This window comes from Grammomys surdaster, unplaced genomic scaffold, assembly GCF_004785775.1.
Source record: "Grammomys surdaster isolate TR1022 unplaced genomic scaffold, NIH_TR_1.0 120418, whole genome shotgun sequence".
In the NCBI taxonomy this organism is placed as follows: Eukaryota; Metazoa; Chordata; class Mammalia; order Rodentia; family Muridae; genus Grammomys; species Grammomys surdaster.
In genome coordinates, this window is record NW_021616330.1 from 30,625 (window position 1) to 57,269 (window position 26,645).

At 45.0% G+C, this 26,645-nt stretch overlaps 1 protein-coding gene across 1 annotated transcript in view; it reads right to left on the bottom strand.

The window, feature by feature from the left end:
- The window catches only part of LOC114635959 (A disintegrin and metalloproteinase with thrombospondin motifs 17-like), a 32,690-nt gene extending 8,742 nt beyond the window's left edge, over positions 1–23,948 (bottom strand). The window contains exons 1-4 of the mRNA XM_028784303.1: positions 23,865–23,948; positions 20,874–20,975; positions 19,103–19,248; positions 7,062–7,228 (exon numbers count right to left, since the gene is read on the bottom strand). Coding sequence (XP_028640136.1) covers positions 7,062–7,228; positions 19,103–19,248; positions 20,874–20,975; positions 23,865–23,948 — 499 coding nt within the window. The remainder of the gene's footprint in view (positions 1–7,061; positions 7,229–19,102; positions 19,249–20,873; positions 20,976–23,864) is intronic.
- Between the last annotated feature and the right edge of the window lie 2,697 nt (positions 23,949–26,645).

The window sequence follows — 26,645 nt, forward strand, 5'->3', positions numbered from 1 at the left end:
TCAATACTTGAGGACATTTAAAAATGACACTCGGATCAGGAGCCCCTGCCTCAGTAAATGGCAGAGCAGACAGCTTTGTGGGCTTCCTTCTCTTGGTTCTCCTCCTTTGCAGATACAGGACATTCCCTCTTCGTCCAGTCAATAGACACAGCAGCTGCACAAAGGCTATGAGTTAGCCTGCCTGTGCTTAAGTGACTGTGTGTCAAGGCTGAGGCTGGGGCCTGCTACAGTAAGGTGGGAAAGTAGGGGAGGGTGAACAAGAATGCCCTGGGTAGGGGTCAAGAGGCCCCTCGGGTCTCTGTGACAGTTGTTTCCCTAAGAGTGCTAGTGTGTGTCCACTAAAAATGTTTCAGAGTTCTGTCCCTCACTTGTCCAGCTGCGGGGCAGTAGAGCTGTGATACAAGGCCTCACGGTTCTGGAAGAATCTGAGTGAAGGTCTAGGAAGGGGACACAGAGACCATTGGGACTACTCATGAGAGCCAGGTCAGCAGCTAGAAATAAGTCCCTGTTCCCAGTGCTTCTGGGACAATGTGAGCTTATAGACCACATTAAGTTTCTGGCTTTGTCTATGCTGTTCCTTCTGCCTGCAAATGTCTCTTTCTACACGTCTTTGTAGGAGGCTCCTATCAACCTAGAAGCTTCCAACCCAGAGTTTTCTCTTCTGTCACTCTAACATGGGATCAGGCAGGCTTCTCCATGTGCACTTGGTATATATAGCCATTGGCTTGGAGGTCTAGAATTGTTTGAGCAAATCCTAGGCATGAAGGGTTTTCCTTATAAGGCAGGTTCAATTGATAAATACTAAAGACTCTAGGATCCAAACAAAACAAAACAAAACAAGACAAAACAAAACAAAACAAACCCTTCACGTTCTCAAACCTTCTGAACTCTCACATGACATTCCAAAGAGAAAATTCTACACCTCTCGTGTGATAAATGCAGCCAAAACATAGGTGAATTAAAATTATAAGATTATGTTTAGGTTATGTATATAACATGTATATAAGCCATAAATAAAATTCATGTTTAGACTGTGTCCTGCCACAGAGCTAGCTCATTCTGTATATACAAATATTGTCAAGTCCAAAAGATTTCCAGTTTGAAAGGCTTATCATTGCACATATTTTGGATGCAAGAAGGATTTTTGACTTGTACCTTCAGACTGAAGTATGGAAACCCTTAGGCACCAAGGGACCATGCTTGTATCTTCTGCTCCCAGCCCAGAACTGGAACGTAAGTTCATGAGACTTAAAATGTATTTGAACAAATGAATGGACCTCATCTCTGAAACTGGCTGAATAAGAGGAATGCATCTTTTTTTTTCCCCTCCTCTGCCACCTTGCCCTGATCCATTTGTCAGACTATTTTGAAAGGAAATCCTGAGAGAGCCACAGAGACTTTATGCTACCTTGTTGGGCTGTCTCCAGCATCAGCCTTCCCCAGTGAGCCCCTTTTGGTGGTCTCTGGCAGGGGTCTAAAGGGTTTGGTAGCAGATGTGGCATTGGAGGTCTCAGCATCCCTGTTGGAGAGGGCTTGTCATAGCAGACAAGCCATCTTACCCAATCTCAAGGCTTTTCCTGTCTGCCTGACGGCCCATGATGACCCAGCTCTATGGGAGGTCACCTGAGAGTATGACAAAAACAGTTTCCAGTATTCAGGCTCAACTCAGTTCTCCTATCTAGTCGTAAATGAAATAATTGACTTTGAAGAGTAGACTGGAGGTCTTAAATTTCCTAGGCAAGTTATTTACTGGCATGGCTGGAGCACCATACCCCAAGTACTCCACAGGCAGTGCTAAAAACAGGCAATGAGTGGTACATGTTCTCGAGGCCCTATCTGTTTGATGAACAGGTGTGGTGACCTTTGCATGAGACAGGTCACATGGCATGAGTCTTTTATGAGCACAAGGAGGACAGTGCCTGCTCTAGATGGAATGCCTCATTTCTTCGTGAGCAGCTGGAAGTGGCTGTCCCTTCATTTAGAGAAAGTGACCCAAGAAAGCAGCCAGTGATAGAAGAACTAAGAAAGACGGTGTTGGAAACTGAGGTCAACTCCTAGGAAGCTTATTGGATGGGATTAATGAGAGGTCATCAGGGGTTTGAGACTCTCTGTGAGCGCCTTCGGGGCACAACCCAGCTCTGCAGTCTGAACGGTCTTGTGTGTCTATGACACACCAGTGGTGCATTCTATGCACTAAGGTCTCATTGTGAAAAAGTAGCTCAAAAGTATGGGTCCTAACTTCCTTTGGATTAACATGTTAATTCAACACTGAGGGCCAATGGATTTTTTTGACAGCAGTGATGATGATGATGATGAAATAAGAAAAAAGTCATAGATATTTATGATCATCTACATGCCAAACCACATGCTAAATGATGCCTACCCCATTTAGTGCAGATGAGCATGGGGCTCACAGGATACATACAGTCCTCCAACAGGAACAGCCACTCTCTGCTTTGTTCCATCTTGATGTTCTTTTGACCATCAGTGTTTACTCTGGCCGAGGCACCCTTGGGGCCCCAAATACCAAGGGATAAAATGGTACCACCCAAACCAAACCACAGTGTTCATAAATATTTATGGTTTCTAAGTGTATGCTCAGGTTTGAACAGAAATGGGAATGGGGTTTGGCAGAAAGGCAGAAGCTCTTCTGAGGAAAGTTGGAGTCTAGAAAGTTCCAGCATGGAAAGGGATAAAAGTTTTGGTTCTTTGGTAGAGATTTCAGAGATGTGGAGTCATTAAATCAGGGGAGGTAACTCCAGGGGACAGATGTTGGCCATGATCTTTTAGGGAAGGCCTTCTCCAGAGCTCTACCTGCCTCTGACTATGGCTACAACTTCTTGCATTTGTCCATCTTCTCCAAGGGGGTTCTTTCTCCCTAAGGGATTGAGAGAATGGGATTCAGAGCTCCTCCAAATTCTCTGAATGGTCCCCTCCAGGTTGCTGTGAGTGGGAAGTTAAGTCTCCAGGAGAAAAGATCCCTTTAAATAGCACGAGGTGGTGGGTTTCAGCTTCGAGCACAGTGTGAGAACTCTTACATCCCATACTCCTAGGGAAGGGATGAAATCTTAAAAGCTGTACAGCCACCCACAGCAAGGAAAGATGCCTAGAACATGCCTCCTGCATGGATGGTGTGTGCTTAGATGAACTCTGGCTGAGGCTTCTGTCTGGCTTCTCAGAGACCTGCTTGTTGGCAAGGGCTTCTGACTGACCAGAGGAAGCAGAAGCCACAGCCAGGGCAAGAAAGATTGGACTCTGAGGTTTGAGAGCTGGTGATTACATCAGCTTAGAGGTCTGGAATTCCTCCCGAGCACCAGAAGGAACACGGACACTGTGGCTCACACTGTTCTTACAGCCCTCTCGGACTCGGTTACAAAGTCTTACTTTGTCTTTACTTTTAAGGCAGAGATCAGTTAATGTTGAGGCCAGAATGAATGATCGTCTAAGTGCTGTCTTCTGTCTTGGCTCCTCAGTCTTCTCTCCCACAAGCTGTCCATCAGGACTTCATAACCAGTCCCCAGGTACCAGGCTTTAGCTGATTAGATCAGTAAAGTCCGCCTGACTATGAAGAGACCAATCAGAGTCTTTCTTCTGGAGTAGCTAGACCCTCCAGATGGCTCTCAGTTAACGGGACAGCACTTACCACAGCCAGAATAACTGAAGTCTTTTCCCTGATAACTCAACATTGAAACTCCGTGACACAGAGAGGTTCTGGCTCATGGCTGGTGGGTCTCAGAGAAGGCTAGGTTATCTTATTTATAATTCAGAAATATGCAAAGCTCTGAAAATGAGTGTTTTCTTATATGTGTGGCAAACTATCAGGCTGCAAAACCAGCCTTTCCTGACAGAAATGAGGACCTACCTCATTAGGGCCCCTCCCTGCTCCGCCCCCGGCAGGCTGCCATGTATCCTCTTGGGTGCCAGCAGGGATGATAATATGTGGCTACTGAGCCATCATTGACTTTCAAACACTACAGAGCTTTGAATTCTGAGCCATAAGTGACCTCGAAGGATTCGGAGATGTGCCACAGATTTACTTAATCGGAACTGTGGATTCCTCTGGTTGGTTGTTTGAAGAGAAGGTTTAGAGAAAGGCAGCTTGCATTGGGGCAGGGCTCCTGGAGGCCATAGAAGAAGGGCCTAATGTTTTCAGATATCTTGGTTCCAGCCCCTCACTGATCCTTTGGGAACACCCTTCATCTTTGTCACAATGCTGCTCCATCTCTGGGCCACTTGGCTGAGTAGCAGTCATGGCTCTGACCCTCCCATCCCGTGTTTGCTCAGACACTCAGACTGGAGGGTGGGAGATGTCTCGTGTGTGAAGCAAAGGATCTGGGAAAAAGCCACTTTGTCCAGATACAGCTTTCCAACACTTTTGTGGGAATGGAGCCTGCTGTTGGCCTGGTCACATGGGTCTGAACCTTTGGATGTTTCTACTGTGAAAAAGATTCCCCCAGGGAAAGCAGAAACACATCTGGCAAGGGTCCACCTCAGCGGGTTTCTGTCTAAAGGCTTTTCTTCTTTGGGATCTTTTCTGAGGAGAGTCTTTGTCCTCCTTTGGAGGTTGAATGGATTTGTGGTCCCGAGTCCTCCTTTGGAAAGTCTACCTCTGCAAGAATTCTTTTTGAAAGAGGGAAAGGGAAAAAAGAGAAAATACTGCTTCCCCTTTACTGAATTGTGCGTCACTCGCCAAAGAATTCTGCAGCGATAGCAGTGCTATGAATAGGGCAGTTATAATGGGCTGTGAGAAGTCAGAGCCCAGCCACAGGGATCACTCCTATCACAGCTCAGCTACAACTGTGCCTTTTAGACAGAGGGGTTTCAGGGGAACATTTATCATCAGCCGCCTGAATCAGCCATTTATTATTGCGTTATTGCCCTTCTGAAATGCTGTTAAAAATGCTGGCTTCTGTTTGTACTGAGAGAAATGGAACCTCATACGTAAGAAGTCGTGGCAATTTCACCACAGAGGACATTGGGTCATGCTACCCTCACAAAGCCCTGAACCAGAGGTCTTGCCTTCAAAGGCTGAACACCTCCACTCTGTAAGTCTTATCAAATATGGTTGGCCCTTTCAGGTCAAGGTATTTGTTAGGTCTAATTACTTGTTACGTGGGTAGAATGGAACAAGAGACCAATGTGTGAGAAAATGTATCTTAGATCTGTCAAGGTTCTCAAGGAGCCTCCGCATGAGGGAGACAGCAGTCTTAGTTACCATGATGTTAAGGGAACCAAAACATTCAGCCATGCAAAAGAGGTTAGTGGTTAATAAAATTTAAGATGGAGATACTCAAGTGGAACTTCCACCCTGAATACCTGAAGCAAGACTGGTTAAAAGCAAAGCAAGCAAGCAAGCAAGCAACAAAAAACTCACCCCACCCCACACACACACAGAGAGCTGAAAGGAAATGTTCCAGGGGTGAGGGTATCTCAGCCCTCATGCCTTCTGTCTCTAGGAAAGGAGGAGAGGACAAAAGAGGCCTCAAACCATCTTTCCCTGGCTCTCTGGAGACAATGGAAGGCTTGGTACCAGAGCAGTTCCCATCACAGCAAGCTGCTGTCCTGGAACACAGCGCTGTCTCTGGTAATGTATTGGTTCCAATCAGGGGTCTGAATATGCCTGAGGTGGCTGGGAGCCTCTGGGCTGCTCATGCATCGCTTTAATGCCAAGATATAAAAGTAAGGGTGCCTCCAACAGCACCTCTTATTTTGGGAGAGGGAAGTGTCATCTCATCTCTTTCTTCAGGGAAAGTTGGGGATGCGGAAGCTAAGCTCCTCCTGACTTCTGCTGGCTAAGTGACAGCATGGTCATCATTATGGCCCCCAACCCCCACCAAGGAGTTATCTTTTCAAATACAAGAAAAATTGTCTGGGGAATGAGCTTTCAATTACTTCAAAGGTCACCAGGTAGGCAGGTACTGTTGAAAACAATATGTGTTATTTTACAAGCTAGCTCAAAACTGAGAGGTCAGACTGTTGGGGTAAGAGCTAAGAGTGGCAGATCAGAAACTGCTGTTGCTGGGGATATCTGGGCTCCCCCCACAAAACAACTAGGTGCATGTGAACTTGTAATCGCAGGTGAGGATTTCATGGGGAAGAAGACCAAGACTTGGTGTGAGAATTCATTCTTCTGAAAACCACTTGGAAGTTATAGAGATCAGATTCAGTTGCTTTACTTCTAAGGATTCTTTACTGTGCCTGTGACTTCTTCCTTCCTGCCAGAGTATTTGGGTACCAAGAGTCAGTGAGTTAGTCTCTGAGTCAATTCTGTCAGCTGCTGGAGCTTAGACATCACATAGCCTGTCACCTCTCATCCTCAACAGCTTCTTTTGCATACTTAGACAGTGAATGTGGATCTAACATGTGCCTGGCTATTGGTATGCGTGATACATGGGACCATATTGTCAGTATTACAATACAAAGTCCTGTTTCTTAAAGGGGAAGAGTTTTAGGCAAAACCCCAACACTCTGGACTAGGCCTTGGGTTGTCCTTACCTACAATGACCAGAAATCACAGATTCTATGGAGACATGGCCCAACACCTAGACTTGTTTCTGTGGACTGAAAACATAGTGGCAGCTTATGGCATAGTCTCCTGGTGTTGGAGAAAGCTTTTAGAAAGAAAATGAGACCTGTGCTGGTTACCCTCTTTCCTATATTGTACACGGTTCTCAAAAGTCTTCCAAGTACTCCAGGCAAAGAGTAAAGCCAACCCAAGTGAGCTCAGGGAAGCAAAATGGCACACACTCAAAACACACCGTTCTACTCTTGGCACCTCAGAACATAGCATAGTGGGAAACATATGCTAGCATACTTGCCCTGCTGAACATGAATCTAGCCTGCTGTCTGCCTTTATGGCCTCTGTGAGAGATCTCAAGTTGTTAGAATTCAGCTTCACTATTATAGGAGCAGGACCATGACTAACTTAGGCAGAGGACAGAAGTGTTCTCAGGTGGGCTGGACTGGGAGTTGAGGATTACGAGCATCCCTAACTGGGTTTTACAGTCCTTGGGAAAAGAGTGAGTGAGGCTACATTGAAAGGAAGGGCCACATGCCATTACCATCAACCACCACTGCTGTCAACAGGCCTCTCTTCTTGCTGCTCAGTCGGTCATGGGCTTGGCACTGTTGGTCCCGGAAGCTGGGCACACCCTTGGGGCAAGGCAGGTTCTCACAGGCAGCATGTTCTACGCTGGCACCCTGGCAGTGTGTGCCTCCAGGCCCAGGGCTAGAAAGAAGAAGACGATCCGTGTTAGCCAGCTGGTCTAGTGGAAACAGTAGAGGTACTGGACTGTCGCTAGGAAGGTGTGGGTAAGGTTTCCAGACTAACTGGGTCTCTCATATAGATCACATCTGGGTAGGCCCAGCCCCATACCATGCTAAAGTGTGTTCAGCAGAAAATTACACTGGAAGACTAAAAAAAAAAAAAGTCATCTAGAAACAGGATACAGTGAGTATCAGTTCAGCAAGACCCAAAAGTTGTATCTTCTATCCAGGTTTAAGACTTGGTCATGTGTAACCTTGAACATCCCAAAGGAAATTTTGTTACTTAAAAAAAAGTCACTATAAATAAAGAGTATAAAATACTCTTCGATATATTCTAGAAGTTTCCAACTTTTAGGGGGAATAAAGAGTTCTTATTTACTTTATAACAAACTGGGGTGATTAATACATTCATGCATGGTTGGTCCCTAGATATCGGCCAGTTAAGTCTCAGCTCTGCAAGTGTGAGGTTAATACTGTGGTCTGGATTCCTAGGTGTCATGTCTAGACTGACTGGATGATAAGCATTTCTAGAGAACGGGCTGTGTTCCCTGGCAGAGTGCACAAATTTAAGGTTCATTAAAACAGAATGGTGGGATGCTGGCTGGGTTGGCCACAGTGTGGCGTTGCTTAGCTTCTTTGAGAGGCCCCAAGGCTCCTTGAGGGACTCTGACCTAGACAAGCTTAAGGGTCCCATACATCTCCATGGTGCCACGGTCATGAGATGACACACTGCCTACTTGCTTTTTATTGAAATTCAGCATAAGAAAGATTACGTCACATGTCTGGTACCTGTACGCTGTACTCACAAACCAAGTATTGAGGGTTGGGTATTTCTTTCCTTCCCTTTGTCTCTCATCATGTCTAAAGGCCACCCTGTGATCATGGTTTTAGAGGAAAGATGTAGGAATAGAGAATGGCGAAAGTCTTTATTAAAAATGTACACCAGCGATCAATGAGCCTTTTCCATAAAAGGGCCAGAGAATAAGTAGCTATGGTCTTGTGAGCCACACAGTTTATTGCAGCAACTGCTACTGGCATAGAAGCAGGCAGAGACAACATGTAAAATTAAGGGTTCAGCTGTGTTGTAATAAAACTTTATAAAAACATCTGGTGGAGAGGATGAGTCCACTGCTTATAGTATAACAAAGCATCATGGGAACAATATGCCAGGTAGAAGGAAAGGCCTCTTGCAGGTCCCCATCAGCCTCACACACACTAAAGAATTTCTTCCTCTACAGAAGAAAAGGTTGGGAAAATTACATACTGACGGCTCTTCGAGGGGTCAAGTTAAGAAAAGCCAGTTCTTTAAGTGCTGAAGGGATCTGAAGGGTGGACCCCACGTTCTGTTTTCTGCCTAGAACACCAGGCAAGCACATCTCGGAGAAGTGGTCATATCATGAACCTAGATAGATACAACCTCACACCATATCCCCAAGGACTCTGGGCACAGGTACCATATACCACAGAATGGGTTTCTGTATCACAAAGCCAGTACAGAAGGAACGGAGATAGACTAGGCCCCTAAAGCCACGTGGGGCATTGAGAGGGAAACTTTCATTGTAATAGGTAAGTTCTCACGACTGGGAAACAAGAAGGGATGCATGGTAGAGCAGTATCCTCTGGCAAAATGTTCCAAGCTCAACCATGTCCCCTCTCCTTAATTGTATATTAAAATTCAACCCTGCGCCGGTGCCTCCAGCAGAGCCTGGGTTGGACAGCAGTACATAGCAGATTGAACTGAACTACATGAAGATTGATTACTTTAAAATGACAGGGGTTGGGGGGAGGAGAGGAGGAGGAGAAAAGAGTGGTGGAGAGGGAGAGAGATGTCAAAGAAGACAGAAGAGAGAAAAGCCCCAGGAATCTCCCTACATCCACAATGCAGGGATATGTCTCTATCTAGACAGCTAAAACTGTCATCCATAACTACTTTTGATATGTGGGAGTGTATGTCAAAGCTTGTAGATTCCTGGCTGGTACACTATAGTTAGCTTTGGTCTACTTCATCCTTTAGTGTGATGGAAGGTAATATTCATCTTCCACCTAAAGCGCCATGAAAGACAGGCAAGATCTTGATGGAACTGGGATGTAAGAAAAGCCTCATTCGCCAAATATCCAGCCGCTGTGCTCCAAGTGTCGACTGTGCTTCTGACCACTGAGCTGATGCTGTTGAAGACCCCAGCAGGTGACATGGCTTCCAGGGATTTTCAAAGATCAGCTACCCTGCATGATTTTTCCTTCTTAATGCCTGTCAGTTTCCAGGACAGTCAGGACTACATAGAGGGACCCTGCCTCAAATAAATAAATTAGATAGATAGATAGATAGATAGATAGATAGATAGATAGATATGTGCCAGACATTTAGGGATTAAGTCATTTAAAAGTAATTGGATCTCCAGAAGTTAGAAAGCTATGAGGCATGGCCAGGAAAATATCCAGGGTCAGAAAAGACCTTAAACTTTTCCTTCAGATTGACATCTGGCATGGAGATCTCATTCAGCCATAAACAAATAAAACAAAACATATCCGCAGACCCCTATAAACAAACACAACAAAAGATAGCCGCAGATCCCATCCCCCGTAACTCTGTTGTTAGGCAAATTTGTTAATAGACAAATACTTTAAAACAACTCTCATAAAGACACTTAAGAGTAAAAGGAAAACACAGAGATCAGGGTATGCTGTATGAACATGAGATGGAGTTATTACAAAGAAAGAAAAGTAAAATTAACCACAATGATCAGATGAGCTTAGGGCAAGAAGAAAGAACCCACAAGCTTGAGAAGATTTTCTGTGTTGCTGCACCAGAGCGCTCTGACCAAGGGCAGGTGGGGGAGGGGTTTTCATGTCTTCCGGGTCACATTCCATCACGGAAAGGCTCAGGATATAATCTGTAACATTCTGAATGTTTGTTTTGAACTCAGGTAAATGTAGGCCCCACCCTTAATTTAGGGAACTTCTCTTTGCAGCAGATGGAGAACATTACATCACAAGAAATCAAAACAAAAATCACAACAAATCAAAATGCAGAATTGCAGAGCCAGTTCCAGTGGACACACGTGAGGCTCAGGAAACATCGTGGTAGGGGGACGGAAAGACCGGAAGAGCTGGAGGATCAGGGAGTTTGCTGTGAGAGTGTGTCTTCAAGGAATGTCAGAAGCTACCCCCCTCCCCCATAAAGTCTCACCAACATGACTAACTAAGCATGCGCTGAACAAGGACAACAACAATAGACATGCTGATGTGGACAGGGGAAAGCCCACAAGGCCTCAAACCTATACAAAGGACTACAGGCACCTGAGGAATGCTGGGAAAAATCGTCCTTCCCAGTGAACAGCACACCAACTGTTCATCCAATATGAATGGCCAGTCCTGAAATTATATGTACAAGTAACATTATATAGACTAACCACGCTGTATTTAAAAATATATATGTATGTATACACACACACACATACACACACACACGAGCAGGGAGGGGCTTATAGAAGAGGTTTGAGTAAGGAACAGGAAGGGGAAAAATGATGTATTTATATTATCTCGAAAAATAAAAGAAGCAATTTAAGAAAGGCTATAGAAATGTAGGAGAGTGTCTTGCAAATTTTCATGAAGTGATACTCAGGACAACATGAGAAGAGTCTCTAGTTAAAGCAGGCTTTGTGCTCAGCTTTGCAAATACAAGGTTCTAGAAGACACTAAAGAGAAGCAGGCTTTCCTCCCCATTTCCCTCGGCACACCTCATTAGCACCTTCGAGCATCCTCCTCCTTCATGCCTCAGGATAGGAACCATTGAGGCAGAATCCTGTCCTGTTCTTCAGTGCAGCTTCTCTCCTCTGACACCCCACCCTGCCTTCCCAGAGAGTTCAGTTTACAAGTTTCTCCCCTCCTCTAGCTGAGACCTCTCTGAGGATGCTAACAGAGTCTCAGACCTAGGTGTGTAAGAGGGCATCCTCATCTAGATGAGACATGAAGACTCTGCCTACATCTACACGTCCTGTATCCATCAGAGTTCTGGTTGTCTCTAAGCAGCCATTTCCCATCGACTCTAATCACGTGCGTTATAAAGCAAGGGGTTTCTTCACAGTAAACTTACTCTGGTCAAAGTGTCCACGAGGGCTGGGGAGATGGCGTACTGGCTGAAGTGCTTGCCACACATGCATGAATAATGGAGTTTGGAATCCAAGCACCCATGCAAATACTGGATGGGCATGATATCCTGCTTTTACTTTTAGCCATGGAAGACAGAGACAGGGGATTCCCCAGAGCAAGCTGGCTAGCAGAGCTAGCCATCTCAAGGATCACGGGGTTTGATTGAGAGATCCTGTCTTGATGAATAAGGTGGAGGAGGTATGGTGGATGGGTCTCAACATCAATCTTGGGCCTCCATATCCGTGTGCACACAGGATGCACAGTTATACAGTGCAAACACGCATAAACACATGCACAACACACACATACAAAGGTAGAAAAAGAAAATACCCATGACTCAAAAAGTGATAAAAAGCAATTAGAATTGTTATTCTGACCAACACGGGAAAAAAGAAATACTGACCAACTAGCTACATGGTCCACTACTCTAGTAATTCCCCCTACCACGTATGGCAGGATCACACGGGCCCTTACTCTTCATGTCCAGCTGCAGTATGGTGATTTCTCAGATTCACAGTGTTGCTTCCTATAGTTTTAGTTATGGACAATCAAACATGGTCTAAAAATATAAAATAGGAAGTGCCACAAATATATAACTCATAAGTATTAAATGCCTTTATTATAGCCAATAGTGGTGATTATTTTATCTTTGGTATTAACCTGTTACTGTACCTAATTTTAAAGTTAAACTTCTCATGGGCCTGGATGTATAGGAAGGACACAGCATATATAGGGCTCGGCATTATTCATGGTTTCAGCATTCCAGTAGTCGAGAGGGATGGCAACCATACAGACTGTGTGGAATAACCAGGCCATTGATGGGATCTTCCCACATGCATAGCGATTCTGCAGCCTTTAGGAAAGGGAGGCCTTCATCCATGGCACAGAGAGACAATAAAGAGTCGGTGTGGGAGGGTGTGGTGGCGAAAAAGTTCTATGGAGGATGACACAGGTAGGACGGAGTTTACCAACCATCCCATGCTGGGTTGACTGGACAAAGCCGGAGTCATAGATGTAAGGGCCTGGGCTTTGGGAGATGTTTTGCTGAATCAACAAGGGCAGGGAGGAGAGGCTAGATCCACCTGTGATAGATGTGAAGCAGAGGTCTGGCACGCTTGTCCACCTTGGAGGTCCTCTGAAGCCATTCAGGGTGGATTAAAACAAAACACATCTAAGAAGACTAAGACAACAAAATCCTAGCACAACGAGGCAAAACTGAGGACACTAAAAATGAGTTCATAGTAGAACAGACATTCCCTTTTGAGAGCAGAATAAAGGGCCTATATCCTTTATTCTGACAGAGAACTAGAAGGCCCAGGCCTCTGGGCTCTGCAGCAGAGGCTCCATGGCTCTGTAGGCCCTGTGACAGAGAGGTGTCAGCAAGTTGAAATCTTACCCTAATGTGAGAGCCTGGTGCCTGAGGATGCACAGAAGACAGTCTGAGTTAAAAACCAAACCAAACCAACAAACCTAAAAAACAAAAACGAACCCAGAAGTTCTTGGCCACGTCCTTCAGATGCAGACACTAAAGATTCAGTGTGGGGAAGGATGGTTGTTGAGGTGTATGAACTAGGACTGGAGATGGGGAACAACACAGAACTGCTCAGTAGTTGTCAAAGGATGGTCTGACACAGAGAAGTTGGGAATGAGGCTTTTTAAAGATGCATCTCTAGGGCTCAGTGGATGGTTTATAGTCACATAAGCATAAGGACCAGAGTTCGGATCACCTGCACCTACATAAATGCTGGGTAGCCATGGCAACCCGTTCGTAATCCCTGCATGTGGGAGGCAGAGACAAGACCTCCAGAGCAAGACACCTAATGAAACTAGCTGAGTTGTTGAGTTCTAGATTTAAGTTAGAGATCCTGCCTCAAGGTGGGGAGAAATCAAGGCAGATGCCACTCTCCACAGGCATGAACACAGACATGCACCTACACATACATGACCACACACACACATGTAAAAATATGCATGTCTGGTGTCAAGCCTCCATGTTTAAAGCGTCATCTTCCAGGACCTTCTAAACATTGACCCAGCTTAGACAGATATGAACTAAAATGGCTTAAACAGGCCCTGCCTAAGAAAAGGATATCCAAGGGAGGCAAACAAAAATGCTCAACTTCACTGCTGGTGAGTGAAACCTAGACCTTAGGAGATGCTACAACATGCCCTCCAGAATGTCCACAGTGGAGAAGACCAACGGCAGTGTGTAGCAGCAAGGGGATGGAGCAAATGGAAACCCATGGGCTCATGGCAGCACAGATGGAGTAGACACTATGCAAAGCCAGTTGTCATTGTGGTCACACATCCAGGCACCCAGAGCCAGCACCTTCACTTGCAGGGTGCTAGCACACGCATGCATGGATGCTACAGTGTGTGTGAGCCTGCTGCTAATGAACGATACTTTGTAGGCTGTTTTAATTTTCATTAGGTTTGGCTTTTATAAAGATGTTTAAGAACAAATGAGAATAAGGAAGTGAGGTTTTGAGGAGAAACAAGTATGGAGAGAAAGGTGTATGTCATCCACCTCTGATCCTCCCCAAGCTCTTCCTGTCTCTTACCAGGGTCGACTTCACAGCTCCACGGACTGCCCTGAGCATCTACAGAGAACCAGTAAAGATAAGGAGATGGTAGATTGGGCGGTGGCGGGCCTGCCCTTCCTTGGGAGGGATAGGACAAACAAATCCAGGTAAGCTAGGAGAGGATCCAGCTGGTGCACCTTGGAGCAATGTGTTCTAGTGTTAAGGTCTCTGAAAGGTATCTAAGCCAGACTGTAACTGCTGGTAAGAATGGACAACTTAGGTTTTTGTTTGTTTGTTTGTTTGCTTGTCTGTCTTTCATAATGAGGAACACATAGAAAGTCCAGGTCATTATATTAAAAGTACACATGGGACTCACTGGGGCTGCGAAGCCAAGCACAATCACAGAACTCTACTCTGCCCTTCCCTCCTGAGTACCGAGTGACTAGCTGCTTCCCCAACCCTTTGATGTGGCCACGGGGTGACAATGCTGCAGTGGTCCTGATGTACCAACCTCTTTCCTCTGCTCTTCATGTCATCCTGCAGGTACCGGGACAGAGAAAGCTCTTGACACATGTGCATCTGAGCCTTTCTCTCTGCCTCCGCCTTTCACCCAGCATCAAAATCCAGAACAGAGATGAATTTTCCACTAACTCTCACTGAGAGCAATGCAAATTGGAGGAAAGAATAAACAGAGGGAGCCGGTTTAAAAACATAGATGTCCCCCACCTCTGTGTGTCCAGGGAAGTAAAAAGACCAATAGCTATAAAAAACCAGGACCAGGAAAAAAGGGTGGAGTGATGGGGGGGTTCTCTGGCCAGTATCTTTGGACAGTGAATAAACCAGCTGCAGAATAGAGAGGGAAAGGAGCCAGGGATGTGCAGAGAAAACCATAGGGAGAGGTTCATGGGAGTGTTCCAAGCTGTACACAGTGGTGAGCTCTGGCCATCCTCTCGGAATATCAGGGCAATGAGCTGTCTGATTTAAGGAATGATACAGAGAATATGTTGTTATGGTCAGAGCTTGGCACAGAGTCCATGATCAGCTGTGCTTTGTAACAATCATCACATAGGCATTGTGCCAGATCAGGCCATACGCTCTAAGCCCTAAGTGCCTGCACTGCTGACCCAGTTACTTCAGGAAACACCAGGGCTGCTGGGATCCACCTGCCCAAAGTCTGAGCGTGTTTTCCTCCTCTTTCCTGGGCTGGCTCTGGGAAGATAAGATGGACTCTTGTAGATCATTTTCCAAGGAGAGAGGGTAAGCTGCTCCCATTCCCAACAGGAAATGGAGCTGAGCGCATAGCAAGTGAGCAGACTGACTACCAAGGTGTCAATATTGCAGGAGCAAACTCAGGTCATTTTCTAACTTGAAATACCCAAGGCTGGAGTGACATGCTCAGGCTTATTTCTGAGCATTTCTGGCTAAAGTGACAGCATTGCAGGGGAAAGGTAGCTTGTTAGAGCATCCAAAAGGTGATACAGGTTAAGGGGGCTTATTGGTGATCTGTTATTTGGCCTGCTGAATTTGGTTAATTTTTGTGTTTCTGAAGGGAAGAAAGACATTAGGGATGTGTGATGGAGGCCTGGGAAAGACAGAGAGATTGCTTCTCCCGGGAAAGCAGTATGTCCCAGCATATTTTATTGAGCCACTGTTCTGCGGTAGGCAGGGAAGGGAAGGCGGAGCCTGCCCTAGGCCTACAGGAAGCTCCAAGGCCAATGAGAACAAAGCAAAACTCAGTTTAATATAAGTGGCAGAGCAGCTGCAATGCTAGGAGGATGCTTAGACAGAATGAAGCTGAACCCCACTTTAAATATGGTGGTCAGGCATGGGGCTCCTCTGGGGATAAGAGAATTACACTGAGATCTTCAGAATGGCAAAGGCAAGTTAGGACTAGGAGAGTGCTGATGAAGGCCCTGGGTTGGACCATTGTAGCTGAAGAGCAGACAAAATGCTTCAAGGTGGGGGTGGAATGAATGGTGGTCATGCTGGTCCCCTAAGACATGGTGGCTTGGAACATGAGAATGTCACTGTATTAAGAAAAGGGGTTTTAAAGGGGATGTACTTCAGGATCTTAAGCTGAGGATATCTCAGACTACACGGACCTGAAATCCAGTGGTACGTACTTCTAGGAGACAAGAAGAGACCACATGAAGGTGCAGGTAGACTGTGGTATGCTTGTAAGCTGGGGAGGACAAGGACCACCAGAGCTACGAAGCCAGGACAAATACAACAAACAATCTTCCAGGCATTCAAGGAGGAATCAATCCTGTGGATACCCTTGATTTTGGACTTCTTCTCCTTCTTTCTTCTTCTTCCTTCTCCTCCTCCTCCTCCTTCTTCTTTTAAAGAGAAATTACCAAGCCATTGTATTTACCTGTGTGACCTTGGGTAAATCATCTAGCTGCTATATGACTCTGTTTTGTATCTGCACAACGGGGATTCAAAAAAAGATGCCTCTTCCACAGAACTGCCTGGCTAATAGCCAACAGAGCCCATCTATTCCACAGTGCTTCAGGAAATTGCTATGTGGTGACAATGGCCCCATTCACCTGACTTGTTATAGACAGCTGCATGGGAGACGGGGGGGGGGTAACCATGGGCATGGGGCTGTGCCCTTGAGTAAGGCAGAAATGGCGGTGATATGGACGAAGAGGGTAGAAGTAAGCAGGGAAGAGAGTGTAGCTTACAAGGGCTCTGGTTTGAAATTGAGGTAAGGGGAATTGTGGGAGGGGGGGCAGGGTTTTGTATGTCTTTGCTTGTTGCTGTAAACCATGCCTGGCATTATTTATTCCTAATGCTTACTTAGAGCAGGAAAAAAAAAAATCTGTTAGAAGAACACAGACTTTGAAGGAACAAGAACAGTGGCCTTCTCTTTCTGGTACATTTTAAGCACCAGTCTGTCCCACAGCCACCAGTGTGTTTGGCTGTCCTTTTATCTCTCTCAATTCTCTGTGACAAGGCACAGGAGGTAAAGAAGAGGTAAATTTATGACGGTGTGGTGAGCACCAGTTGAGAAAGCAAATTCGTGAAAGAAAATGGTGTAAGCACTGTCTCTTCTGGGGCCACTGGGTCTGGAGGGATGGGACTAGACTCCCAACACATAGAACCCCACAGCAGGGCAAGCCATGGTGGGCACAGCAACACAATTCTAGGAACTAGGAAGTCTTAAGGAGACTCGAATAGAGCACTAGGAGGGCATGCCAAGATGCAGTTAGGATTGTAAGAGCCTTGGTGAGTTGCTACAAAGCCCTGGAATGTCTCCTCTGCATGTTGTCTCCTGCAGGAGGATCTTAGCCAATAGCACTGCAAGACAACAGGGTGACACTGGTCCCTGAAAAGTGTGCTTAAACCATTTTCCCAGCTCTGGGGACATCGTGTGATGTGCACAAGTACTGCTGTCACCTAAAGAAATCAAACCGCCCAGCATGTCAGGACACAGGGAATGTTGAACATTTAAAGGCTCTGCATGTGCTTGCTGGGTATCACCTGATAAGGTTGACATATGTGATAAGTCAGAGGAGACCAGTATTCAGCCAAGGGCTGTGAGCTCTAAGTACAACACAGACAGCCTTCCACACTCGTGGAAGCCCCTCCCACTCTGTGCTGAGCTGCAGTACAGCTCTGTGAGGTAGACTGGACAAGGTGGGTGGTGTCATCCTGGTTCTGCTAGTGATAAGGACCACTTATGCAATGTCAAAGGTATCCCACAGATTTTTACAATTTTTAACAGTCGGACAAGTAGAAGCTACTGGGGACTATAGTGTAAGGAATATGTCTGGACTTGAAGACTGGCCTGTGCCAGTTTTCACATTTGGGTCTTCCTCCTCTTGCATGCAAGTGGACTCTTTACAGAGAAAACTAAGGCCCAGGGAACAGGAGAGTTTTCCTTGAGGTCAAATGGACAGTGACTATGATAGCTTGGGGTCAAAGCTCAGGTCTATGAATCCAAACCCACATCTCTCCTTTGAGAGTCGGAGCTATGACTTTCAACTGAGCCATGTTTAAAAAAAAAAAAAAAAAAAAAAAAAGAACCTACCCTCCAATCACATATCACCACTCAGCCAAAGGTATTTAATCATCTCCCTCTGGCCTGCCCCCTTAGTAGGAGGTCATCTAGGCTTTCAGTTAAGAAAGTCATTCCTAACAGTTTAAACACCTACTGTGTGCCAGACATTACCTGTCTCTCAATTGAAAAAGACATTTTACATAACACCAATTGTTACAGATCGCTTTAGGCCACCCACTAAACTATGGATGTCACGCCTCCTTATAAAGGACATTCTCCTAGCATTGGTTAGCTCTTGGCATCACCTGGGGCAGTGAAGGATCCAATCACCCCTGTGATTTAACTATGCAGCAGGAACATCTGGGTTTTTTACAAATGAGAGGTATCTGCTTATTAGTCATCCATATGACTTTGAAGCGGAAAACCATTTCATGTTTAGACACAATTTAACACTTACTCTCTAAATAGACTAGATCGGACTGAAGACATTCAAGAGAGAAAGTAGATCTCAAAGAGGATGTTTAAAACTGGGAAAGTTCAAAGGAGGAGAAAACCAATGAGGATGTTAATTATTATATTGGAGCACAAAAATCTATCCTTGAGTTCTTCAGGGCAAATCTCCTGGGGTGAACAGGAAGGGTCTTTGGTGTATCATAGTCCATGAAAAGGAATTTAGAAATACCTTTTTGTTTGTTTGTTTTTTTTCCTGCCAGATAGTTCTAGAAAGAGAAACAGTGAAAATGACTTAGATGAGCAAACTCTGAATCCATCCATAGATACTTCCCGGCACATGTTAAACCTGCTCCCAAATCTGCCAACAGCAAGTTGAAGGTCAACCTCTCCTTCAGGAAAGTCTCCACACTTCCTGAGAATGACCTTCAACTCAGTAGACCATGATGCAGTCAAGACAGATTGTCATCTAGCTGTCTTAGGGAGTCTTTATAACACAGCCAAGTAAGGGATTATGGAGCCAGCTTATGCTCCCATTGGGACCCCACTGTAGCTCTCTGTTTAGCATAGGTAAGATGACATGATACACTCAAGGCCCTTGAACTTGACTGTGATCTATTCTATTTCCCTTTTGAAGACAATTCTCAGCATTGGGGAAAAGATCCACAGTGTGGGATGCCCTTGCAGTAGGATCTGAGGGGGAACTTACGGGGGGTTGTCACATTTCCTCTGCCGGAATCGTGCTCCTGTACCACAAGTTCGGCTGCACATGCTCCAGGCACTCCATGGACTCCAGTCCCCGTCCACATGCTCTGGGATGGGTGTCTTGCTCACACACTCTCCAGCTCGGCACCACTGAAACACACAGAGGGGCCACGCTCAACCAAGCCACTCACTCCCACAGAGGATCGATTCCCTCTTGGTGTCAAAATCCACTTTGAAATTTCTGCAGAAGTTGAGTATTTCAGGGTGTACATATTAGCCAATTCTTGCTCAGCCTGGTATGCAATCTCCCTGGAGTTTGGAGCTTGCCACAAACTTATACAGGGAATGTACTCCACAGAGGATTTCTAAATTCTCAAGAAATGATAGCTCCACAAGGCAGAAGAACACAACCAAAGGTATGCAAACTCTGAATAATGCATGTGTATCTCTCTCCAGAAGGGCAACAATTGCAGCATCTAAGGCCAGAATTTCAAGGTTGGATTTAGTACTTAGAAACAACAGTCAAAGGCAGATGTGGTGGTGCATGCTTCTAACCAGCCATGGGAGGCCTAGGCCAGCCTGCTCTAGGCAGATGGAGGACTAGAGGGATTAGCTGTAGGTAGATGTATCCTTTCTGAAGATCTAAAGGAAGCCAGTCTCTAAAACAGATTTCCCTGAGGGTGTGGCCCAGTGCTCCCCAAGCATAACATCAGAACAAAGCATTACTTTCTGTTTTAATTATTTCAAGGCTTCCAATAAGCTAGGCATGGTAGTAAGGGGCCTGAAATCCCAGCGTTTGAGAGGTGAAGGATTGAGAGGGTTGAAGAATCACATGTTCAAGGACAGTCTGGGATATACAGCAAGTTCTAGGACAGCCTGCAGTATATACAGAGATTCTATCTGAAAAGGGACAAAAAGGAAAAAAAGAAAAAAGAAAGAAGGAAGGAAAGAAAGAAAGAAAGAAAGAAAGAAAGGAAGAAAGAAAGAAAGAAAGAAAGAGAGAAAGAAAACTGGAAGATGAGGATAAGAGGAAGGAGGGGAGAGGAAGGGGGAGAATGGAGGAAGGGAGAAAAGGGAAGGAGGAGGGGAAAGGGGAAGGGCTAGGAGAAAGGAGGAGGGCAGAGGAGACAAGAAACCAACTAATGAAGGCTTGCACACAGGACTAAAGAGGAAGCTGTGGAGCTGCAGGTCCTGCCCACCTCTTCTCTCACACCCTTAGAGTCTCACCCTCTCATAAGGACCAGGTAGCTGAATAAAACCTAGCTAGAACGAACTCATTTCCTGTTTAATACCCACTCATTCAAAACCTTTCCCCTTGCCAGGCAGTGGTGGCACACACCTTTAATCTCAGCACTTGGGAGGCAGAGGCAGGTGGATCTCAGAGTTCGAGGCCAGCCTGGTCTACAGAGTGAGTTCCAGGACAGCCAGGGGTACACAGAGAAACCCTGTCTTGAAAAACAAAACAAAACAAAACAAAACAAAACAAAACAAAACAAAACAAAACAAAAGCCCAACCTTTCCTCTTTAAGAAAATTGACAAAATGAGCTCATTTAATAAAAAGAACCAAGGAAACGACTGATTCTTGTGGCTTCATAAGAAACAAGGAGTGACACAGACACTCTGTGTGCCATGGGCTCCATGGGTATTCCTAGAGTGCTCAGGGGTATTTCAGAGGTTCCTGGGCAGAGTATACTGCCTTCCAGATGGAGGGAGGCTCGGTGTCCAGGAGATGTGCGGTTGCTTGCTGGGCCTGCTGGAAGCTGGTGTTAGTTACCTTGTCTGCTCCACATTCAGTACCATCCAGGGGAGGGTCCAGCTTGGTCTTGCAGGATGTGTCTCCCTGTACCAGACACCACAGACCAGCACACATCAGATGCTGTAGGGTAAGAGAAGCAACCATGAGCACCTCCAGAGCACTCCCAGATGGAGGTCCCAACTGGGGTCATAGCCATTGAGAAATCACCGCTCAGATTTGGGATTTGAAACACATGCAGAGAAGAGAGGGTCATGAGTCTGGAACTCTAAAATGTAACTGGTTTATTCAGCTCAGTGGAATTTCTGCATTTATTCCTAGAGAGGTTTGTCTAACTCAGGGGATTCTTGGAGGAGCTTCCCAGGAGTGGTCAGTAAATAGATCCCTTCCACTGGGTGCACGGGGTGAAGGAGATATCCATGGGTTGACAAAGGAAACAGGAACAGGCTTAGCCCGACTTCAGAGGCAGCTTCGAGACCAGGGTCCCACGAGTGAGATGGTGATTTAAGCAGAGACCATAGGAGCCAGATACAGGAGACCAAAAAGCAGAGGCAGCCTTTACTCTCCCTGCCTGGCTTATGCCTCTGCTGAGCTGGGCATAAATTATTACAGTATTTTACCTAGAGAAACTTGGAACGTCCATGAATAGAGAACTAAAGCAATTCTACTAAAACGGGAATAGGCATCGAAAAAGACGGACTCCTGGCTGTACTAATAAGACATTTGGACATTGACAAAGTGTTCAGAATGAGACAAATTATCAAAATTACCAGGGCAGGCATGGCTGTTCTCCTCCCCAGAGGACTTGTGAGTGGACAGGATCATCAACCATAAGAGATGCAGGCTGGCTGACCCTGATCCATTGGGAGAGGGATTCTGGGCTATGTTCTACACGTGGCTTAGGGGCCCTAGTGGGACAGTCTGTTGCTCAAGGCGGTTGATGAGTTATACCCATCAATGTACCTTTCTACACCTTCCCCCTGTAGATGGCCCCTCACAGTATTTCCTGGGATTGCTTCCCACATAAACTACTTGCACCCAAATCCTCACCATGATCATGGCCTGAAAATTGGAAACAGATGTTCCTACGATGCTTTTAAAGACACAGAGCTTGCTTCCAGGATGACAAACCAATTCAGGCTAAGAAGCTTGAGTGTGAACGGGAAGACCTTACCCTTCATTGTGTGGCCCGCGGAAAGCTGGTGCCATCCAGGCAGCATGAGGGACACGCTGCGCCCCTCACCTCCCCCCCAACCCACAGCACAACACAGTGAGGTGACAGTGAGTTTTGCAAAGGGCGTGCTGTGCTCAATTTAGAAGGCTGCTGTTCCAAGCAGTCTCAAACATCTGCACCGAGCAGATGTGCAACTGTGCTGTCTGAAGGAAAGAAATGTGTGGAGATTGGAAGGACAAAAATAAAGTAGAAAGGAAGGAAAACAGTGGTGGTGGGGGCTCTTACAACAAGTGGAGGAAAGCTCGCAGCTCCTTCTCACTTCTCAAGTAGGTGGGAGCTGGTCTGAGCATTTGAAGGAGTCAGTGACCTAAGTGGAACACTGCACATGTGGATCCAGAGAGATTGACCTGTCCCCATTACTGTGTACCTCTCTATGGAACAGTAAAAAGATGAGAACCCAGGCATGGCACAGCTGCTCCCATAAAGATGACGGCACCTCATTAAAAGCCTGATCCCTGGAACTCTCACCTAAGAGTTCCTCCAGAGTGTTGCAGTGATGTTCAGACACGTGGTCACGACACAAGGCAGACCCAGGAGCCCAGTTAGGGAGCAGGCAAATTTAGGATTAGGAGAGAGAAGAAGGAGGTGGGGTGAACTGTTTATTGTGCAGTTTATGTTCAGGGCTTTCTCATGAAACTTCCCTAATTATCAAAGTCAAAGAGTGGGAGGTTAGACAGAGCCTTCTAAACAGTACCAACAACAAAGGAGGAGAAGATAGAAATGAGTTATACTCCATTGAAATGAAGGGCTTGTGTTTATTAAAAGGCAAGAATAAGAATATCAGAGAAAGTATTGGCAATAGACTGGGGTGGGTATTTGCAATAAATATAACCAACAAAATGTATCTAGCACTTAAAAAAAAGAGAGAGAACAACAAACTAAAACTATTACAGATCAAATAAGAAAAAAGACCTAGTGGGAAAATGGGCAGAAGACCTGAGCATTTCATGAGATAATATTTAAATGGCAATTAAGTATATGGAAATATGCCCAAACCTACTGAACCATCAGGCAAAGGCAAATTAAGACCATCTTTAGATACTTGTACATAGACTGGAAAAAGTTGGAGAATTCCAAACCTTGACAAGGATACAGCCAACAGGAACTGCTATATACTGATGTTAACATTTGGATTTTTTGAACAACTTCAGAAAGTTATTCATTAATATTTCTTACAGGCATTGTGCACTGTCATATCTATAATTTCACTCCCAAGAATATACCGGAAAGAAATCTGAATATATGTTCTGTGAAGATGTCAGGAATGTTCGTTTCAATATGACTTGTGTTAGTAGGTAAGAACAAGCCAAATGCTTCGGCATTAGAGCAGGCAGATCATGGTTACAACAGTAGAATACAGTGGGTTTCGTTTGCATACACTGCAAGCACAGGCAAAACTCTGGTGTTGGGAATCACACTGGTGGCTTTGGTTTTTAAAAGGGGGGAGTAAGCACAACGGAGGCTTTAGAAGGGCAGCCTGGGCCCCATGTGTAGCCGCCCACAATGCCTCTTCAGGATAGTTTTCAAGTATGCTCAGTTAAATTTGGCATTGTCCTCAATGCTTTCATCATTCTCTGTCTTGTCCTTGTCCCCATCCTCCAAGCATTTTCAGGTACCTGTTAGCTAAAATCTGTGACAATATGTATTCTGCAAGAGCCTACATGGCTGCTGGCTCCCCTGCAGTATTTGATAGTCTGTACTTTCTTTTTTCCTTTCCCTTGACATGTCTGGAGGAGTCAACTGCCAAGCTGTTAACAGATCTGCAACCTGAGTGTTACCATCATCCTCCGGATGGTTTTGAGCCCCTCATGACTGTGCTGATGGCGGAGGCATTGGGCAAAGTCATTGATTTCCACACTCATCTTTGCAGATGACCACGCCTACCATTTTTCTTTGTCTCTGATTTACTTTTAATCCACAGAATGCAACACAAACAGCAGGATGTGACATCATCATTATCTCATACAACACTGGTCTCTGTAAAGGCTCCCTGAATTGATTTCTAGGCTTGCCTTCTTTGGTGAAACTAGTTGCCATGTTGGAAAAGACCATGCTACAGTGAACTGAGCCCAACCCGACAAAGTAGACAGCATGAAACTTTAGTCGTTTCTCCAACCTACGAGGAACAGGGGCCTTCCAACAATTCCTCAGTGAGGCAGTGAGTCCAGCAACAAACATGTCCCCAGCTGAGCTTCAAATGAGACTGTAGGCCAGGCCTATGCCCTCTGCATAATCTTGTAAAATCACTGAGACACAGAAGGCCTGGCTGAGCCTTGCCTTTGTCTCTAACCATCAGAGACTGAATGATAATAGATATGTTTTAAGTGGCCATATTTTGTGATAATTTGTTACAAAACAAAAGTGATCTAACAAGATACACTTTTTTTTAGTACTTTTCCAAACATCACAGACAAGAGATATTTTTGTAAGTATCTAGAGAATAAAAATATGGAGGATTAATTGTATATACAATGTGCAATAGAGGAGATGACTGGAAAGAGTCCCAAATTTCTACAAATGAAATGCTAGCAGAAAAGCAAGGAAAGCCAGGAAAAACAAAAACAAAAACAAAAATGAAAAACAGAACCTATGCCAAGAGTCATCTGACATAGCAACAAATGAGCTAATCGTGTTTCCTAAGATAAAACCTTTATGTTAGATCACGACAGCTCTGCTCTGTGCTGGGTAACAATCACTCAATGTGACTGGAAGCCAACATAAAGGCAAAGGAGAACAACAGTTCAAATGTCAGTCAAACTTGAACCCAGAACCCAAAGCATGAAATAATATAAGGATATAAATAAAACCCTCGATGGTCATCTAGTACCTATGCTCAAGTAATATATAGTATTAAATCTCATCAAACAAAACTGACTTGGGATAAGCAACAAAACTTGGTAAGCAACAAAAAAGAATTTAGCATAATAACTTAATGGGCTTTCTCAGCCCATGACGAAAACAACAGTCATGTAATAATTGACACAAGTGATATAAATAACATAACAGAATTGATAAGAAGAGTTCCGGTTCTTAAAACAAATGTGTCAAGACACATCTTTTAAAAAAGACATTTATTTATTTACTTATTTAATGTATATGAGTACATGGTAGCTGTCTTCAGACACACCAGAGGAGGGCATCAGATCCCATTACAGATGGTTGTGAGCCACTGTGTGGTTGCTGGGAATTGAACTTAGGACCTCTGGAAGAGCAGTCAGTGTTCTTAACTGTTGAGCCATCTCTCCAGGCCATCAAGACAAATCTTTAATGGTCATGGAATATTCATAAAATGTAGTCCCAATAAGGTTCAAGGTTCACTCTGACTACAGAGTGAGTTCAAGGCCAGCCTGGGCAATTCAAGAAGACTATGTCTTGTAAAGTAAAAGGGACTGTGCATAGAGCTCTCTCTTGGTATATGCAGAACATTGCTTCAGTGGTCAGTACCGTGAGCATGAACACTACCACCAAGATGATCAAAACAGGAAGATCTCTGTAAGTTCAGCCTCATCTACATAGCAAGCTCTAGGCCAGCCAAGACTACACACTGAGACATGTCGCAAACAACAATATCATGGTAACTGACTGACTCTGACCTCTGGCCTCACACACATTGTAATGGTTAATACTGATCATCAATTTCACAGGATCTAGAATCACCTAAGAGGGAAGCCTCTGGGCACACCTATGAGGGATTATCTAGATTAGGTTGGCTTCTTCTGAACCTGTGAGGGGTCAACATCCTTGCTAGGAGCTCAAGTGGGCAGTGCCCTTCTTGGGGTTGAGGATTGCACTGCATAAAACAGTAGAAAGCTACCTGAGAACAAGGACTTCCTGTGCTTCAGATCCTGACTGGATGCAGTGTAACCAGGCAGCTCAAGTGGCTGTCACCATGCTTGCCATGATAGCCAATTCCCTCTAACTGTTAGATGAACTGAATATGACCCCCTTACGTTGTTTATCATCAGGCATTCTGTCACCAGACTAATTACCCCTTAATTAATCAACCTAATTAATCCCCTAAATTAATCCAAACTAATTAATTTCCATTCCTCTCTCTCCCTCTTTTCACTCTCTTCCTCTTTCCCCTCTCTCTCTGACTACAGACTGAGTGATGGAGGAGACCTAGAAAGTCCCTATGGCCATCCTGATAGATTCTTAGCACCCTATGGCCATCCTGATAGATTCTTAGCACCCTATGGCCATCCTGATAGATTCTTAGCACCCAATGGCCATCCTGATAGATTCTTAGCACCCTATGGCCATCCTGATAGATTCTTAGCACTGTTTTTCTCACAGGTATTTCTATTTAACTTCCGAGAACAACTAACACCAACATTCTTAAAGTATCTAAGAACACATGAAGGGAAGGCATTTCCCCTATTTTTTTTAATACAAACTAATATAACTGTCATGTTTGGAGTAATGTAATTGACCCCAAACAGAATGAGCATAAGGAAAAATCCATACGGAACTTATTTGTGAGTAATTGTTGCAAAGACTCAAAATACAATTTGCTAGCACATTTGAATGAATTATACCAAGAGCAAATAAAATTTGCT